We start from the raw sequence: 19,401 nt of genomic DNA, 5'->3' as shown, positions 1-19,401 counted from the left end.
TTATATTAGAATTGTTTCCATCCATTACAGAATCTGGAGTTGATATTTTGGATATTTTTATGGAGGAACTCAGGTCCATAAGGTTATAGAGCAAATCACTGAAAGATTTCTATGACTTAAATGATGAAACACAGCAGAGAACTCAGAATTTGTTGAGTTTTCATGACTATGGGCCAGTTATTAATGTTGAGACATAACTTGACATTGGTGAGCGATATTGACAGTTTACAGTTTAGATGTGAATACATTATCAGCCTAAAATAGAGAATGTAGAAGGATGCAGGATGTGCTTCTATTACGCTCTTTCTACTGAGAAATGAAAGGGGAAATCTGTGTAGGATCCTCAACCTGCAACATGGATTTCTATAAGTTTACTGAAACACAAAATCAATGGCAAACTGACAAATTTAGTGAGAAGGTGAGGCGTTTTCACATTATGTCTGATAACTTTGAATTAACCAGCAAGAACCCAAAGCACATTTCAGAATTTTCAAAGTGTTATAATGACTCTGTCTCCCTCGAGAGCGGAGTAGTGGAACTTCCCTAGATTCACAGCTACAGTAACAGCAGATGTTGAACACCACTGTCAAGTTACTTCTTAACAAACACAAGAGCTCCCCCAGCAACACCGCTACCAATTAACACCTCCTACCCTGCATGCTTTTAGTCCCCTGTTTGTAATTAACACATAAAGTTCCTGGATCTTTTATCGTCACCCAACTCCAGAAGATCAAATTTGGTAGCGTTGTATTGATCACTAAAATGCACTCGTGCTCTGCCAGTGTCATTTTAGTAGATACAGCAGGGATGAGTCAGGATTAGATGGAGGGACCTTCATCTGCTGGGTCAAAAAAAGTGATTAGGGCAGGTTATAATTATCTCGAGTCCTGAAGAGTCAGAGGGATAGCAGAGATGTTTGAGCTCATCTGATATCTTAAGAATTCATACCTGTTGAGTATGAGATAAACACATTGAGTCAGTCAGATTGGCAAAACAAATCTAATGTTTTTATTGGTCAAGAGACGTGAGCTTCAGTTTAGTGTCCACGCACACATTTTCCAATAACGTGTTCTGAATTTTCACTCTGAAATGCAGTTGATTTTCCTTTCCCTCCGTGTGCTTACAGCTTTGTATGACATGTGAAAAGTGATTGTGTGCGCATGCATGTTTTCTATGCCGAGGCGTAAATCTATTCAACACGAGTTCGTTCTACACATGATGCACACCCACACAACTTTGTGTCCATTCAGAGAAGTGAAAGCTGCCCTCATTTGTACAATCTAATCAAGTTTGTGAACTGAAAGGTTTTGATGAAAGCAGTGCTCTCAAACGATTAAAGGACTATTTGCTTACATGTTTTTTTTTTTTACTGTTTTTCTTTCACAACTGCAAGAGCTTTTGATGAAGCACTTGATTAATAAGTATGGGGGCAGATAAGAAGGTCAACAATAGATACAAGTCTACATTTCTGCATGTAAAGAGTTGAAAATCAAGTGGAACTATGACACGGAACCCTGTTTTTCATGGTTTTGGCGTTAATAATTACTCTAATGAATAAACTGCTGGATCTGCCCATTGTCAGAGCTGGCCAAAGTTCTCTCTCTATACTGACGACCCCACATGCATCAGTCTTTAACCGATACTTTCCTTGTAGCTCTTTGGTCATCTACGTTCAGGTCTATCTTAGGAGATCTTTATCTTAGAAGATAAATAAGGTAATAAAATTAAGCTACAGGTCAAACAGTGTATTCAAGCACAAGTGGAGCAATGGAGAACCCCTCATCAGGCAAAGTGACCATCAACAACCCAGCAGACATCGCCATCATTGTTGGGTATTTCGTCATGGTTATCGGTGTCGGCATTTGGGTGAGTGAAACTAATTATCAGGAGGTCTTAATGACTGAATAAAGAATGTAAAGGAGAAGCTGACGTTGCGTTTGGTTTGTGAGAATAACAGAATTCGTCCCCCGCCTGTGTTTTAGTCCATGTTTCGAACCAACCGCGGGACAGTCAGAGGGTATTTCCTGGCGGGGCGCACCATGACCTGGTGGCCGGTGAGTTCAATGTAGAGCATGTAGAAAATCTTGTAGTTCCTTCCAGCAATGGGGCAACATACAACTCTGTAAAGATTTAGTTGGATCAGTATGCTTTATACTATGCACTCATTTCTCTGGTTCTGGTCATAGTCTTCATACTATATGATGCTACATGATTTGGTTTTCATGTGCTTTTCTTGTTGAAATCAGGTTGGTGCGTCTCTGTTTGCCAGCAACATTGGTAGTGGTCACTTTGTGGGCTTAGCAGGCACTGGGGCAGCTGGAGGCATCGCTGTGGGGGGGTTTGAGTGGAATGTAAGTCACACTATACACGCACTGGTAGCTGGTACAAATCTGCAGTTTTATTCCCATTAATCACTGAATAGATGCTTGAATAACTTGAAAAACCCCTGAATGGACCGGTGGACGTGTTTCAGGCCCTGTTCATCGTGCTGCTGCTAGGCTGGTTGTTTGTACCTGTCTACCTCACAGCTGGGGTAAGTAGTTCAAGGCTGTATTATCATTTCAGCATCAATATATGTTAATCAGCGTTATCATTCACTGATATGATGATTTCTGTCATTTCCAATACTACTGTATGAAATATGCTGTGTTAGGTGATCACAATGCCCCAGTACCTGAAGAAGAGGTTCGGAGGGACCAGGATCAGCCTCTACCTCTCTGTTATATCTCTGTTCCTCTACATTTTCACCAAGATCTCAGTGAGTCATCACCCACAGTGAGAAAAAACACACAGTCTTGCTTTTTTATTCATCCACCTGTCTGTCTGTCTCCAGGTGGATATGTTTTCAGGAGCTGTGTTTATCCAGCAGGCATTAGGGTGGAACATCTACGTGGCCGTCATCACCCTTCTGTTAATAACAGCCTTGTACACTGTCACAGGTATGTAGAGTTTGTGTGTGTGTGTGTTCAGAACCTGGTCCATAAAGCTATATGAAGGTTTTTATATAAAGGTACTTGTTTTCATAAGTAAAACTACATTTTTTTTTAGCCTATTAAAATGCCAAAACGTCTTCTGTGACTGAAGGGAGAAAATAACCCTGGTTATCTTGCCTGAGGTTTTGAACGCTACACTTTTAGCAGAAAACCTCCGTTACAAACTGGGTGCACTTTAAAAGATGTGGGCTAAGTGCCAAGACAGAGAGATGTTAAGGAAATGATGTGTTGTGATTTGTTGCATTGTGGGAAATGTAGTGTTTTTGGAGCTCTATGCTTATTAAGGACTCTGCTGCCTCAGTTTTAACCATCCTTTTTTAAATGTGTCTCTTGGAAGTTTATGAAAGTGCAATACAAAATCACTGAAGTAAATATCAAGATCTCCGTTAGTGTACGTATTGTAAGGTGCGTGCGTGTGTGTGTGTGTGTGTGTGTGTGCGTGTGCGTGCGTGTGTGTGTGTGTGTGTGTGTGTGTGTGTTACCGTGTTACCAGGCGGCCTGGCTGCTCTGATGTACACTGACACATTTCAGACTTTTGTTATCATCGCTGGTGCCTTCGTCCTCACTGGCTTCTGTAAGTACAATTTATACAACATCATATTTAATCTTCCAATGTACTTTTCATTCACTCTACACACACAATACGATCACCTGCAGACCTTTGGCTATATGTCACTCCCCAGCAGCAACAACAGGACATAGATTAAGTATGGTCAGTAATCATTCATTTCACTGCGGTGGTGTACAGTACGCTGACACTGCAGAGCCACAAAACTCGTACCTCTAACCGGCAAAACACCACCACCGACAACAACAACAACTGCTCCCTTAACAGCATTATTGATTTTTTTTTCATAAAAGGTCAATATGGACTGGACTTGTATTTGCAGACGAGATTAAAGTAAGTGAGAAAACCAGAGGAGGAGGAGGAGGAAAACAACAGCCACCTTCTTTTTTTCTAAATTGGTGATGCGTTGAGAAGATAGTGCTGACTCAGCAGCTGACTCATATCTTCAGTTAGGACCATGTCAGACAACAAGAGCTCTGGATGACTGAGCTGAGCAGGAAAGATTGAACGCAGTGCGCTTACTGTTTTACTTGAAACGGTTTCATTTGACCAAGAATTTAAAAACAATGGAATTTGGGGGTGAACACCATCAAACTCTGGTCCAGGAGGAACTACATACATCCATACTTTGTTTAAACTGACCCATTAAATGATTTAAAAAAAACTATCACCTCTAGCTTTTTCAGAAGTGGGAGGCTACAACGCTCTGCTGGCCAAATACAGCTCTGCTACACCCGCTAATTTCTCCTCCATGGATCCTGAACGCTACAACATCTCCTCTCACTGCTACACCCCGAGACCGGATGCCTTTAACCTTCTGAGGGACCCAACCACCGGGGACCTGCCCTGGCCTGGTGTGGTGTTTGGGATTGCTATAGTGGGTGGCTGGTACTGGTGTACAGACCAGGTGAATATCTCGCTCAGTCAAGTAGTGTGTGGAAGTGGAATACTATCCCCAGAAACTTTCAGGAAGCTTTGCAGAGATTAAAACCAGCCACAAACTCTCAGCGCAGCACAAAGGTGTCACCACCAGTGACTGTCTTGTGTTTATCAGGTGTTATGCTGTTTTCTATGGAGTATTTATTGTGTTGTGGTTGTACTTTGTCTACCTGGCCTGTAACAACAGATGCAAATGAGCTGTTAGCTAACTCTGGTGCAATTTGGGCACTGTGCCTGTAAAAATAAAGAAATAAATAGAATTGATTATAATTAATAATTAGTTATACTATACAAATAATGCAGCGGCTAATTCTAATCAAAGGTTACACCAGATAAACAGTCCTGCTAAAAGGTATCTATGTGATTTGATGTGGTCACTTTACCTTTGAATCAAGTCCAATTAAAGACAGATTCATTGCTCATTTGTTCAAATGGACAAGAAAGGTAAAGAAGAAAGATCATCCTCCCTGCTCCCTTTTTGGCAAATAATCGGACTATAAAGGGATAAAAATGAAGGTATTGTGATGCAATTATTTCACAGTTTGGCTCAAAGCCTTCAAACTTTCTCACTCTTGCTGTGGATACTGCTCTCTGTATTTATGAGGCATTGTGGGGGACTCACAGGAGCTACAGCAAATCACTTGGCTGTAATTTACTTAACCAATAATGCATCCCCGAAGTCCAGGCAAGTAAACCCGATGACCTGGTTCAACTCGATGAACAGATGAGCAGGAATGAGCAGGAAGACTTGAAGAACCGCACTGCAGCCAAAGACAACTGCATTTATTAAAAATGAAGTGTCTTTCTGCACGCAGCCTTCCTCACAGCCATGTACAACTTTAGTAAAGAAACTAAGACTTGATCGATATGTCAGCAGAGTGATAGCAGCCAAGAGGTATTTGATTCCATCTACATAATGTGCTCTTTAAGCTTCTTCAGTTTGTGCAGTTATGTGAATACTGATCCAAATAATATAGATTTGTTTTTCTATTAAAACATGTCTACTTGTTTACCAAACCAACTTCTCCTCATAGAAAAATCGATTGAACCCTTTGGTGCTTGCTCACAAACCGAACCCAAACTCTGTACAAACCTCAACTACATTTACAGCCCTGCTCTCTGTATAGAAATAATATAATATCTCACATGATGATGAATGCAAACACAAAGTAATCCGTCCTGTCTTGTATTTCTCTAAGGTGATAGTGCAGCGGTGCCTCGCGGCTCGTAGTCTGACCCACGTGAAGGCCGGCTGCATCATGTGTGGCTACCTGAAACTGCTGCCCATGTTCCTCATGGTGTTCCCCGGCATGATCAGCAGGGTTCTCTACCCCGGTCTGTGGCTTAAATTTGTCCTTCCAAATCCTCTTTTGAACAGAGTTGACAAAAACAGGGTTGTCGGGGGTGTGGTTGTACTTTTATTCAGCAAAAGTTTGACGTCTAGAGAGAAAAGTATTCTGTATCTTCACGTGTGTGATTTCATTTGCTTGTAGATGAGGTTGGCTGTGTTGTCCCTGAGGTGTGTAAGAGTGTATGTGGGACTGAGGTCGGCTGCTCCAACATTGCTTATCCCAAACTGGTGGTGTCGATCATGCCGAACGGTAAGGACACGTGAACGATGACTACCTTTAAAAAGGAAGAGAAGTTTGATCTTTTTTTTCCGTATCCCATCCCAAACCTTCCTCTAACCTCCCCCTCTTCTTCCACACACCTTCCTTCCTGCCACACACCTGTGCAGGGTTACGAGGTCTGATGCTGGCTGTGATGTTGGCTGCCCTCATGTCCTCTTTGGCCTCCATCTTTAACAGCAGCAGCACTCTCTTCACGATGGACATCTGGACTCGCATCAGACCGCAGGCCACCGAGCGCGAGCTCATCATTGTGGGCAGGTAAACAGAAGCCGCTATGGAAAACAAATGTTACCTTGATGCAAAGACATTCAAATCCTTTGACTCTGTCTCGCTTTCCTCATCGACTTTCCTTCCGCCTCCCCTATGTTACCTGTTCTTATGTCTCCTCTCCCATTCAGAGTATGGGTTCTGTGCATTGTAGCCGTCAGTATCTGCTGGATCCCAGTTGTCCAGGCGGCTCAGAGCGGTCAGCTGTTTGATTACATCCAGTCAGTCTCAAGCTACCTGGCTCCACCTATCGCCTCAGTCTTCTTCCTGGCTGTGTTTGTGAAGAGGGTCAATGAAACGGTGACATGGCACATTCAAATGGTGATAACATATTCTAAATGACAGGATTAAATCATTTCCAACCTGCCTTCACCTCCAGGGTGCCTTCTGGGGCCTGATAGGTGGCCTGGTGATAGGTCTGTGTCGGTTGCTGCCTGAGTTCTGGTTCGGTACCGGCAACTGTATTTTCCCCTCTGACTGCCCTTTCTTGGTGTGTGGGATCCATTACCTCCACTTTGGAATCATACTCTTCTTCTGTACATCAGTACTGGTGCTGGTGGTCAGCTACTGCACCGAGCCCATAGAGGACCAACACGTAAGTGACTTCTTACTCACAAGACTACTCACACAAGACCCCAGATCCCTGTGTAGCAGGTATACCTTCAATGGTTAGGGTTAGGGTTAACCCGTCAACTGGACCCCTATACAACACACAAAACATTTAGAGAACCTTGATCTGCAATCGGACTGAAGATAAAAATGTACAAATGCTGCTCTCTTGTCTTTTCTTTCAGCTACATCGTCTTGTGTTCAGCCTGCGTCACTCCAAAGAGGAGAGGAAGGATTTGGACTGGGAGCAAGAGGAGAAAGGGAGAAGAGCCCGGAGAGACGCTGAGGAGAGGATGAGGGAGAAAAACGACAATAATACAGGTATAAAAGAAGTCACAGAGCTAGACGAATGGAACAAACACCCTCACAGGAAGTACTGACTCATCTCTCTTCCTCTCAGCAGCTCAAGAGGAAGAAAACTCTGGCTCTCGGGCTGATCAGCAGGACACTCCTGAGGCATCAGAGACACGGCCTGACATCAGAGAGGACCCGGTGTGGAAGTACACTGTGGATGCGAATGCTCTCGTTATGATGGCTGTAGCAGTTTTTATGTGGGGTTACTATGCTTAACAGTCCTGTTCATTTAAGTGGGGACTTGTGATCATCTTCAAAAGACTCAAAGATAAATACAACAGTGCTGCCGTCTGTTGGCAATCACATGTCACTGCACTGTAGATCATCTATGTGTTTTTGCATTTAAAATCAGGCAAGTATACCACACATGGTCTCACTTCTGTCGGCTGTGATCGTTCAATGCACTTTTCCGGTTTTAAGGAGTGCGTGTACCACAGTCTAAAAATGTCTGATCAAGTTAGAATGCCATTAGTGTATCCTGTTACACGTTTGATTCAATCACAAGTCAATCTGCGCCTGCTTCCAGCACTGAAATCAAAGGTGTGAGGGGGAAAAAAACAAAATGATTTGGAAGCCAGGTAAAATGTAAACTCAATAAAGCATCAAGTAGCCCCGTTTAACACTTTTTTTAACCGCTTTTAAAAGTTTGACTCCAGAAATCAATGAAATGGATGAACTGAAGACGTTACAGCACACACCTACACACTATACGAGATAAGTAATGTATGTCAAACAGTTCATACTCAGGAGTTCACGTAGTAGGCTGATGTGATTTTCTAGCTCTCCTGAGTCTGATTTGATCATTTAATCACAGCAGTCGGCACTCAGTTCAGCTCTGATAAGGCTTGATAAGCATCACTGTTACGTGAACAGTGTTAAAGGCATCGTTGGTTGATTATAAGTGACCACACAAAGCAGCTCGTGATTCAGATTTCCAGTTTTAATCATCACTTCTGTTTTTATTTAAGCAGATATTTCCCATTAGCATTGTACATGTCTGGAACCTACAGAGTTCTCCCATGACTACCCAACCATCTTCCCACCTCCATGCAGAGTTTCAGCATCATTCATCACATCAGTTTCTTTAACGTCCAGTCTGTCAGTTTGCAGGGGGGGGGGTCAGCAATGAGGAGGGTGGTGGAGACAGAAAGAGGTTTTTTTTCCCAAGAATGAAGAGTCAGAGCCGTCACCAGGCACTGTTCATCTTACACTCCCACACTGAAGAGTTATGGGTGGATCCAGTAGAGCTGGGTGGAGGCTATCGAGCGTCTTAAGTTGAGACGCTTACAGGGTCCTGTGCAACTCCCAATACTCTTGATCATCTGTGAGGTATCTGACACCTCGATCTCCTGCAGGGTGGGTAAGAGGTAGGGGGGCTTTTAAGGCTGGAAGCTGGTGTAGAGAGTTTTTGCTGTCTGTGGTAGTTGGTTTCACCCGCTTCGAAGCATGAACGACGGCTTTGGCAAACGCTGCCCTCTCTGCCATATTTGGAGGACGGAGGGGAGGTGGAGAGGAAGGGAAGCTGGAGGTTAAAACAAAGATGGAGTATTCGAAAAACACATCTTTGCAGGTCGAGTAGGGTGACAGACCGATACGGGGAGAACACAGTCCTCAAGAATAAAAGCAAATACAACAGCAAACATTCTCTGACACACATCCCAATAAAACAGCCAAACCAAAAACAAAAAAAACAACCAAAATGGCAAACAAGCAAAGTCAATCAAACCATACAAAGTGACATCAGGCCTTTCCAAAGTGACATCAAGTTTCTCTTTTTTAATCCCATTCAATCCCACTGGTCCATCTCCCAGAATTCTCTGTAAACCAGAAAGTACTCCTCTTTATGGCTGGTCAGCAAGGTTAGGGTCCGCTCTGAAGCAATGACAAGAACAGGTCTCAGAGTGTGGTGAGACTGTGCCTGTCATTAACCAATGGTATGGCTATGTCAGGATTAATGTCAGTGACACAGGCAATGATTTCAGCAGCATCATCAGGGGACTAATCAACATAGTACGACATTACAGCACATTCAGAGAAATAGAAACGCATGGCGAGCGCGGGACACGTACAAATGGCGATCATGTACAACGGAAAATCAAGTTTGCTTTATACAATCACATTTCTATAGCGAGGCTGAACATTCAACCACTGGAAACTTTTACATCTGTTGGACTCAGCACAGCTCATTCCTCGAAGCACCATTGTACAGCGAACGTGGAGGTTGGTGATACAACACAGAACAAGTATTGGGAGGGGGGGGACAGTAAGCAGGCTCTGGGGCTTTACATTTCTATGCGTCACTTTATGAATGCTAATCTCAATCAAAATACACTGCAAAGTTTTCACATGAGTTACCTAACGACTGTGTACGGAGTTAAGACAGAAACCCGGATGAGTAAGAGGCAGAAAGAGGGCTGTCTGACAGCAGCAGGAGGGGACCCCAACCCCGGTATGCAAACCTTTAAAAAAAAAAAAAGACGCCACTCTGGAGCACAGTGGAGGATTCTGGAGGGTTTGAAACACAAAAGGCAAGGAGAGTGACACACCTCTCTTCCTTCTTTACCTCCCAACCGCCCTCTAACTGAGGGCAAGTGTGAGAGGGGAGTGCTGGAGCAAAGAAAAACAAAAACAGTCCTGGAGTGCCAATTCTCCATGTACTCCTCTCTTTACTCACAGATGAGAGGGACAAGGAAGGAGGCGAGCAGGAGGAGATGATAGTTGGTATGTGTGAGGTGTTCTCTGTCCTCTCTATCTGGCCTCCTCCCTCCTGTCCTCCCTCTTGGTGCGAATGGGCTGAGAGCCATCAGCAGGCTGCTGGACCCAATTGTTATCGTGGAGCCCAACGCGGCAGCCCGGTGTGTCCTTGTCTGTACGCCGGCAGCACATCCAGTAGGAACGTCCATAAGGCAGGTCGTGGTGGTAAGGTTTGGGGTGCCAGCGGCAGAGGGAAACGTCCCCGCGCTCATACTGCCGCTTACACTGCTTGCAGGGGTCGTCCCTGTAGAGAGGGTCTTGATTCCAGCGGGAATCCACCGCCCGCACCCCGTATGTCTCGATCAGCACCTTGAAGTAGTGACAGGTGCACTTGAGGGCTGCCAGCGAGCGGGTCGGCAGGTAGCTGAAGATGTTGACCATGATGTGGTCAGGCAGCAGCAGCATGTACTGGCGTGGTTCAAGGAGGCGCTGGATCTGAAATCTGATCTCCAGGAAGTCGTGGGACACATGGCGGTAGAGGCGACAGAGCGAAGGGTCCGAACAGTCGTCCCCTACACTGGGAGAATCCGGTCGAGGAGCACGCTCCCCAGGGCCCACTGCCACACCCGACCCAGGACTGTTGTTGTTGGCACAGTCCAAAGAGCACATTCCTGACCCACTGCCAGTGCCCGTTCCTTTTACATCCTCCTCTGGGCCCCGAGGGGGCTGAAGGAAGAAGAGCTGTCCAGGAGGGGGATCATCTGATGAAGGGTCCGTGGAGCTGCCTACACCCCCACCACCCCCTCCCCCACCCGGCATAGCGAAACACACCGTCTCCTCCTGCACATTCTCTGTACTGTCCTTGCCATAAAACACACATTGGTCCACAGCACCTGTCACCACCACCTCCACATGGAAGCCAGTCACTCGCTCTCGCCCCATACCCACAGCTTTCTTCTCCCCAGAGGAAAGCTCCTGGGTCAGGTCCGGGCTGCCACAGGCCTGCCTGTCCGGGTGATGGAGGTCTCCATCTGTTTTGGGGGCAGCAGTTGTGGCAGCGAGCAGCAAACTACTGGGGTCTCTAGATGAGGGGCTGACGAGCTGGTAGAGGTCACAGGTGATTTTCTCTTTGGCCCTGGCTGCTGCCTGGTTACCCCCACCGCCACAGCTCATGAACATACAGCGAGACCTGCCAGCTGGCTCCAGCTGAGACCGCGGGTCCAGATTTGACACTCGGAAAGCTATCCTAACCTCACCATGACTGTGGCTGGGGGGCGGAGGAGGGGTTACAACGCCCGACTCTCCTCCTCTCCTACGCTCCTTTTCTCTGTCTCGAGTGGAAGAGTCTGTTGCAGGTCCAGCACCCAGATGGAGCCGGTTCTCCAAGTTCTGGGACTCAAAGTGCGCAATGGTCTGGGCTACCCTGCATGACTCCTGCTGCTCCTCCTCCAGCTCCTGGTCTGTCTGGATGGGAGACGAGGGCTCCTGGGTCTCTTTGGAGGGCTGGCCATTTGAACTGTCTGACACGAACGCCACAGGAGAGGGGTCTGACATTGTGCCCCGGAGGAGGGTGTGCTGGTGGGGGGTAAGGCCCTGACTAGTAGTAGTTGTAGTAGGGGGCTGGTGGTGGGGTTGGTTCCCATGAGCAGCCACAATTCCCTGGATGGCCATGGCGGTCCTTTGTTCAACCAAGGCAACCATCTCTGCCACAGACAGCAGGTCTGTCTCGCTCACCCCTCCTAGATGTGGCTCATCGGGGCCTGGAGGCGCGACGGGGGAGTCATGGCTGACGTGCGGCTCTGACGCTTGGGAGCGAGTCGGAGGGTCGTAGGATGAGCATCGCCTTCGTCTTTTGGCTTTACTGCAGTCAGTTGCCCAGTTACCTTTAACCTGTGGAGAGGGAAATGTTCATGTTTAGTTTAAAAATTGTACTAAAAAAAAAAAGAAGCACATTTTGTTTCAGCTCCTGACCTTCATGGCGCTGGGTCTGGGCTGGCCTGCTCCACTGAACTGGTGTGCGACAAAGAAGGCTATCTTCTCCTTGGTGTTGCCTGGCTTAATGACATACCAGGTGTCTAACAGCACGCGGCCATCTTCCATCTGGGACCCAGAAGAGGGTGGCGAAGGAGGGGCTGAAGAAGAAGGAGGGGCCTGGCTCTGTGTCAGAGAGCTGGACACGAGCTCAGTTTCAGGTGGAGTGTTCTCTGAGCCCACATCGTCCTCTTCTCCATTCTCTTCCTGAACCCCCACTATCATGCCCCCATCTTCGCTTCCATCCACCGTCCTTCTGGCACCTGGAGAGGGCTCAGCCTTGCAGAGGGAGGGGGACCCCGTCCCACCGCCGCCTCCGCTGCTGCCCCCTGAGCCCGGGCTCCTTGCTTTGTTCTGGGAGTAGGTGCCAAAGGGGCGAGGGCACCACAGACGGATGTGGGAGAAGGTGTCTCGGTCCATCAGGATGCGGACCACCGGGGCATATCGGCATCTATGCTGGCCAGCAAACACCCAGAGCCAGAGCTCTCATTGTCGGGCTCCCCGTCACAGTGCCGACCTGATGGGCACTGTCTGTCGGCAAGCTCACCGGCAACACTGGGCATACAACCTGCATCAACAGGAAAGGGTGGAGGTGCAGGCAGAGAGGGAGAAAAGAGAGAAACAGAACAGTTACAGAGCAGCTCAGTCACTGAGTTCATATCTCCAGAGCAACAATGCTCGTCAGGGTCAATTCAGATAATCAATTAACAATTGAGGCTGCATTGAATAGTTGCCTCGAGGCACAGTTCAGACTGCTAGCCTCGCACACCAGCAGCCCGGCCACCAGACTGCAGAGACTATCATACTACTGTCTGAACTCATCAAAACTGGCCTGCTTCCTACTTTGGCCAAACTTAATTAGCAGTTACATTTGCTCCTGTGTACTAAGATCATCTCCCTCGCTTTGGAGCCTGCAAATCAAATTAAAGGGATTCCATTTCAGATTTGGTGTCTGTGGGCTTCAGATCAAAGATGGAACACAAAAGCTCCAAATGGACTCTCCTCTCTCTCTCTCTCTCCACCTGCTCCTCTCAGCGCTTCCAAGAGGACTTGCTTAATAGGAGGCAACACAAGGAGGAGCATGCAGGCATATATCGGGCCTATTTTTAGTAAACAGCAGGAGGGGGGGTGGGGTAGTAGTGAAACTACTGTAGCTTTCCTAACCCCTTTCCCTGCCAAAGAGCCTGTGCTGCAGGGGGAAGCCTTTAGTCCACCCAGCATGCTTTGCTTTTGCAGCTATGCCAGCTGTAGGGAGTGCCAGGAACGTGCCGGAGTGCTTAAGCAGAGGAGTAAGGAGCAACCTGTTTGGCTTTCTGCTGATCTGAAGGCCTCCTCGGCCACAGAGAACAGCTTGAAGTGCCTGCAGCGACATCTCAGACGTCTGTCCTCAGCTGGTTCCTTTGAGGTCACCTCTTACATTACGCCTTAAAACTGTAGTTTAGGATTAAACATATTAACTTTGAACAATATTGAAAAACACCTCACCCCGTTTTTGCTGGCACTGTGCAATTTAGTGTCTTTTGTTAACATGAGCGCAAGCACGTGTGTTGACAAGCACACCATTCAACGGAAACAGATCACATGATAAAAGGTGAGTACTCAAACTGTGGTACGAGTACCACTGGTGGTTCCTGTAGTGGTATTTAGGAGATCTCTCAAATGTTTTTTTAATGAAATAATTTAAAACATATCAAACCATCTGTAACATTTTGAATAAAAGTAAACTAGAGGATCACTCAAATGGAATTGAAAATGAGTTTAGCATTTTCTGAAATATCTTGTTTCAGCCTGACACACAGACGCATTCATTCACGTAGTGACGTTAGATAGTAAGCTATGGTTGAATGAAGGAAGAGGAGTACAGATCAGGGGAACCCCTTTAACACTAAATGAGCTCTTGTTCTTGAACTGGCTCTGCTCAGGATAAAAAAAAAACAGTCAACAAGAAATAATGTAACCCTCTTGCATGAACTATCTGTAGCTGTTCAGGGTTGGCCTGGCGCTGCTGGATTTGTCTGTCGCAATAGTGTTACTCGGAGAGACGAATATTTTCTGCTCGAAACCATTACATGAGTATTAATTTGAAAACTGCAAACTGGGTTACCGCTGCATGTCAAAAACAACGTACCACTGTCCAACATCTTGGTGACAGGTCCTTCACTTTCACTACACACTTCTTTCTGTCCTCATTTGGGTGCTACAGGGCATGCAGTCAGCTCTAGTGAGAATTTCATTTTAAAAAGCGTCATGTACCTTCTTGCCCTCGTATTTTTGACACTGTTAAACGTATGTGCCGGTACATCTTGGGGTTAGGGCAGCAATTTGCCAAAGGTTGTCTGTGTTACTGGCAGGAAAGCGACCATTAGGAGTGGCTCAGTTTGATGTAGCAATAGGCTAAAATGAAACTGGCTTGGACAGCGCTGTGACTAGGTGGGAATGCCAAAATAAGTTCACACAGGGTGTGTTCTAATGCACGGGCTAGTATTGCAGCACTCCTCCTGATCAATGTTGTTGCATAACACAAGCTTATTTTAATACGTGTGTCTAAGAGTGTTTCCTGACTGTTGATGGCACAGTGGCCTGGTTTCCGTTTCAGCCACCGGACACCTTCAATCCACGGGCTCTAAAAAACAGGTCACTGTTGTGCTCCTGTGTGACACGCTGAATGGGTGGTGCTTTGGACGTTTGGACTAATGGAATGGCTCACAGAGGTGCAAAAAAGCAAACGCCGCCCACGCCGTGTGGTGAACCAATTCAAAAGCTTGCTCTATAATCACACGGCAACAACTCGGCTAAGAGCAGGCAGATTATACTGTTGTGAGGGGGGAAAAAAACCTAGTGAACCTTTTTTTTTTCTACTGCCCTTTCTCTACATGATCCCTCACGACTCTCTCGCTTTAACCACTTTGATTATCTATCTCCATCAACTCCCTCTCACTGCATCATAGCAGAATGGATGGTATTATAAGGGTCCAGAAGGGAGACGGTCCGCCCGCTGCAGCCCTGCAGTACAGTGCACACACACAGATAAACACACACACACACACACAAACTACAGCTCTCACTCTCCTGTGAATTTAGGATGGTTAGGAGGGAGGCCCTGTCTGCACTGGAGCAGTTCAATCTATAAAAGTCTTGTTTTCACACAAGAATGGCTCCTGTCAACACAGCATTTTTCTACTGAAACACTGTATTGAAAGAATAAAAAAAAAAGAAAGAAAGAAAAAAAAAATCTTCTTCCGCCTGCTCCTCCTCTGTTGGTTGGCAAACAACAGAATTGTGCAGTGCAGCCAACATTTGGCAAGAAGAGCAGCATTCACAGCCAGGTTAGTCCTGATGGTCTCAGCAGGTTCAGATTACATTCTGTCACCTCGTCCTCTCTATGGTCACGTTTATTGTGCTTCAATACAACTTAACACACATATATTTGACCGTTTTATAGCTGTTAAATTCCTGTCAGATGATGATGATTCATAAACTCTGTTAGACAAACCAAGAGGAACACTACACTGTTTATTAAAACATTGTTTTTCAGTTTGAGAAATCCGCTGACGACATACAGTAAACATGTCAACACTGATGTGTGACCGGTTTAACCGGAGCGCAGTGATTTGATGCAAACAGAATGTTTGTTTCTTAAAATTGCTGCTGCAGGGCAGCCAGCTTTTCTGTGCAGGGGTGGATCATAGTTTTCACTCTGGTATTTTCAGATCCCATCCTCACTGAAAAACTAATTGTTGGGGCGTTTGGATGCCATTTGAAATCAAGTTGCTTTGGGTTGTTGGATGTTTATTGAGAAATGTATGGAATTCTGTTTCTGTCACACTGCTTACAAGTCAATACAAAAAAAGCCACCGTTAACCCAAGGTCGACAGCTGCGGTTAATGTTGAGAAACTCGCTGGCCAAAAAACAAACCGATCACTTTTCAGCACTCCACATTACTTCCAAACAATCGATTTAACTTAACGCTGAGAATTTGAAGCTCCTGCAAATCGAGGCTTGGGTTTAGTTTAAAGCTTTTTGCCTCAACCTAATCCTTCAAATCCCATCCGAGCACAGTGGCAGCCAGCGACGCCGCAGCAGCACTACAGCACCGGGGTCTGCATCATTAGGTACCCGAGCTGTTTGACAAATTGACTGTCAGAGGAGAATAGAGATATTCTGTCGGTGTAGAATGAAAGAAGAGCAGTGTTAAATGGACCGGGCGAGACACGTACATGTCCATTATAATGCGGTTTACACCTGCATTAACATGCGTGTGGGTGAGTACACAGCTCTGGGCATGAGTGCGAATGCACAGGAGATGCACTGAGATCCAAGGGCTTTGATTCTTTTAGCAGTATCACTCAATCCTGCACGTTCAATCACACTGTCTGATATTCATTTGGTTCACTGTGATGCAAACAACATGTTTGGGCTCTCAGACCTGCCGAGGTAAACAGCACATCTGTGTACACACTCATCACTAACTGCAAGGTCCCCAAACCCGGTAAAACAAACAGAAGACACTTCTTTAGAGTTGTCGTGAGGAGAAACTTCCTAAACTTTGTGAAATGCTGTCTACAACAAACTTAGCATTATTTGGGCCTGCTTGTAAATTCTGCAAATGTATTATACATGGAGTTATTTCTTTCTTTCTGTCCCAGCGTGTTGGCTATTACTGTTGGGCCATCGACAACAAATTTTGTCTTCGCAAAGAGGAATATTTAATGTGTTTTTTTGCATACAGAGCGTAGAAGTGAGATCTGATCAAGTGGTTGGAGTTAGTCGGCGGTACAACCTGCTCTACTGCTGTCCTCTGTGACTGACTTTAATGCCTTAATAATACCACTTGTGATGTGAAATCATCACATTTCCACACAGCCAGTAAAGTTAAAGTGTGTGACCTGTTCATAGTCCAGTTATAAAATGCCAGTTTCTCCTACTGGGCTGTTGACAGCGCAGGTAATCATGAGCCTCATGTAGGCTGATGTAGGAGTTTAGTCTGGCGCTGAGCTGTAATAAAAAGGACACAAAGTGGAATATTCGCATTACACAGCCAAACGGACATTAGACTGATAACACCCTGAGGAGGGTACAGGCCCGGTGTTTATTTGCACACAGAGCGGTGAAGTGAGGTGAGGTCTGATCACAAGTGGTCACAGTGGTGACACATTCTAACACCATGTGTGATCTGACTGCCTGTGATTGGATCACCCAGGACGCATGTTAATGCCAGCTATGAACAGGGTGTATGTCAATAACACAGAGTGCATCATTCCTCCTCTGCCTGGAAGGAGTGTCTTCATACACAAATGGCTTACTCACTGCTGTGCCAGAGGCAAATGTCTGTGGATTACTGCTGCAGTCCAAATCATCCCAATACATACACAAATACTGATAGTGTTCACAAATTACTATCCTACTGTTAGCGTGGTGACAGACTGACAGGTCTATCAACACTGAATTTCTGCTGGACAGAGTTATTTCCCTATACAAATCAAGAGCAGCCTGACATGAACGCTCACCAGGATGATGGTTTCACCATGCTGGCTGCTTGCAGTAACAAACAGTGTACTACATCTCCATTAATCGGTAGTTTAGGATCTAACTTTTAAGGATTTAACAAGTGGGATTAGACTTTAAAGTTTCAGCCCCCACATGCCATCATCCTCCAGCAGCTCTCCTGCACTCTTACACAGCATTTCAGGCAGACGACCAAACGACTGACGAACGACAATACCGAAGCATGCCAAAAAAGTCTTAAGCTCAATATCCCCTCTCTGCGTGTGTGTGCCTGCGAAGACAATACGAGCGAAGCAACAGCCAGCAGGCCAGCTCTGCTGCAAACTGTCAACAGAACAATAGAGCCAAACGCATCGCTCCGGCAGTCTGCTCGGGAACGTTATTACACCTGGAGCAGAGAGCTTCATGTCAGGACACCTAGACAGAGACTGGTCACGCAGGGGCTGTCTGTGGGTTTGTGCTGTGACATTGTCACAAGTTAAGTCTTTGACATTACAATCACAACGTGTCAACATGGTGTGTTAGGCTGCTTGAACATCTGAAAGGAGGAGAGGGAAATCATGAGCATCAAACAGTACTCTATGTAAATGTGCTCCTACAAACACTAAATTGATAACATCACAGCAATGACGTGGGCTTTGAAAAACCTTACTGTCCCTTGTTTCTCCATTTACATCCGTGCCAAACGATTTATGTGTAATAACAACACTCCACATATAATCCTTGGTGTTGTTATTATTTTTAGACGGACTTTTCCTGGTTACAACCCTACGAAATGAGCTGAAATGACGCCAACTTCTCCAGCGACAACCAACAAGGTACGATGTCAACAAACAACATAAATAAACAGCGGCGGTATTGATCAGATTGTTAAGTTTTAATTGTAGCAGTCACCTTTGACCGTCTTCTTCTGGAGCGTCTCTGGCCAACCACTAGCTGCTTACCCAACTAGCAAACACTTAGCTTAACGTCGTAGTAAAATGGTCAAGTGGTCTATTCATATTTAACACTAACTGAGCGCAAACCAACACGTTTCTAGTAACTTTATCTGGTTTATTAACACGTAGTTACACGTAGTAAACAGAGCCGTCGTTAGCCAACGAGCTAGCACAACTTACCTGCATAATAACAAGACAGCGCCTGCTAGCAAGCTAACAAGATAAAAAAATATATATATATTTTGTTAACTTACCTCAGCAGCGTCAGTCTCAACAGACAGCCCCTGAAACTGTCGATGACAAACGTTTCCTCGTTGTATTTCGCCCTGACCAAACTAGTTGGTCTGGTTAAATGCAGGTGACACGAGTTAACTATCCGTGTCCACGTAGCTAGGCTAAGCTAGCGTCGACAATAGCCAGGAGCTACTTTCTGTTATCAAGCTCGTCCGATGATGACGGCTGCTACCGAGGCTTGTGCGCCTCTTGTCAGTCGTCTGGACAAAGTGTAGCTGACTGTACGCCTTGTTAGGACTCTGAGCGCTCGCTCTCCCGCTATCTATTTAGAAGTGACACGAGCTTTTACGGTATGTTCTCGGGGATACCAAAATAATCAGTGTCCAAGCGGCAGCAGCAAGGAGGAGGAAGGCCATCTTGTTGACAAGCAGCTGCATAAGGCCCGCAGCCAATAGCAGCGCAGAGTCGGTGGTGTGCCCATATATGGCGTCTGCACAGCTCCCTCCCTCTGCTGCCCCCCCTCCACACACACACACACACACACACACGCACGCACGCACGCACGCACACACACACACACACGCACGCACACGCACACCCACACACGCACACACACACACACACACACATCACTGGA

General features: G+C 46.0%; 2 protein-coding genes across 3 annotated transcripts; one reads left to right on the top strand and one right to left on the bottom strand.

Moving 5' to 3' along the window:
• The first annotated feature begins 1,767 nt into the window (after window positions 1-1,767).
• On the top strand, window positions 1,768-9,837 carry slc5a2 (solute carrier family 5 member 2). 2 transcript variants are annotated; one of them, XM_019270074.2, is made up of 15 exons: window positions 1,768-1,866; window positions 1,983-2,054; window positions 2,247-2,351; window positions 2,474-2,533; window positions 2,654-2,758; window positions 2,834-2,939; window positions 3,487-3,567; window positions 4,239-4,468; window positions 5,700-5,835; window positions 5,994-6,101; window positions 6,239-6,389; window positions 6,530-6,698; window positions 6,778-6,993; window positions 7,193-7,328; window positions 7,408-9,837. In XM_019270074.2, the coding sequence occupies exons 1-15, from the start codon at window positions 1,768-1,770 to the stop codon at window positions 7,575-7,577; spliced, it is 1,944 nt and encodes a 647-aa protein (XP_019125619.2). In that variant the 3' UTR covers window positions 7,578-9,837. The 2 variants fall into 2 exon arrangements, with proteins under 2 accessions (XP_019125619.2, XP_010739552.3); XM_010741250.3 differs by having other exon boundaries at window positions 7,411-7,577.
• fbxo46 (F-box protein 46) lies at window positions 8,287-19,218 on the bottom strand. Its single transcript, XM_010741233.3, has 3 exons — window positions 18,785-19,218; window positions 12,027-12,654; window positions 8,287-11,945 (listed from the first exon to the last, which is right to left on the bottom strand). Exons 2-3 carry the CDS (start codon window positions 12,504-12,506, stop codon window positions 10,110-10,112), a joined length of 2,316 nt encoding a protein of 771 aa, XP_010739535.3. The 5' UTR covers window positions 12,507-12,654; window positions 18,785-19,218; the 3' UTR covers window positions 8,287-10,109.
• Between the last annotated feature and the right edge of the window lie 183 nt (window positions 19,219-19,401).

This window comes from Larimichthys crocea, chromosome VII (genome assembly GCF_000972845.2).
Source record: "Larimichthys crocea isolate SSNF chromosome VII, L_crocea_2.0, whole genome shotgun sequence".
NCBI classification, from domain to species: domain Eukaryota; kingdom Metazoa; phylum Chordata; class Actinopteri; family Sciaenidae; genus Larimichthys; species Larimichthys crocea.
The sequence above is the reverse complement of the archived record's forward strand: the minus strand, read 5'-3'. Positions and strand labels throughout refer to the sequence as shown.

Coding starts and splice junctions, on each gene's coding strand:
- slc5a2 (XM_019270074.2), top strand. CDS start 1,768: ATGGAGAACCCCTCATCAGGCAAAGTGACCATCAACAACCCAGCAGAC. Junction 6,102..6,238: donor GGTGTCGATCATGCCGAACG/GTAAGGACACGT, acceptor ACACCTGTGCAG/GGTTACGAGGTCTGATGCTG. Junction 6,699..6,777: donor TGAAGAGGGTCAATGAAACG/GTGACATGGCAC, acceptor CTTCACCTCCAG/GGTGCCTTCTGGGGCCTGAT.
- fbxo46 (XM_010741233.3), bottom strand. CDS start 12,506: ATGGACCGAGACACCTTCTCCCACATCCGTCTGTGGTGCCCTCGCCCC. Junction 11,946..12,026: donor CCAGACCCAGCGCCATGAAG/GTCAGGAGCTGA, acceptor CCCTCTCCACAG/GTTAAAGGTAACTGGGCAAC.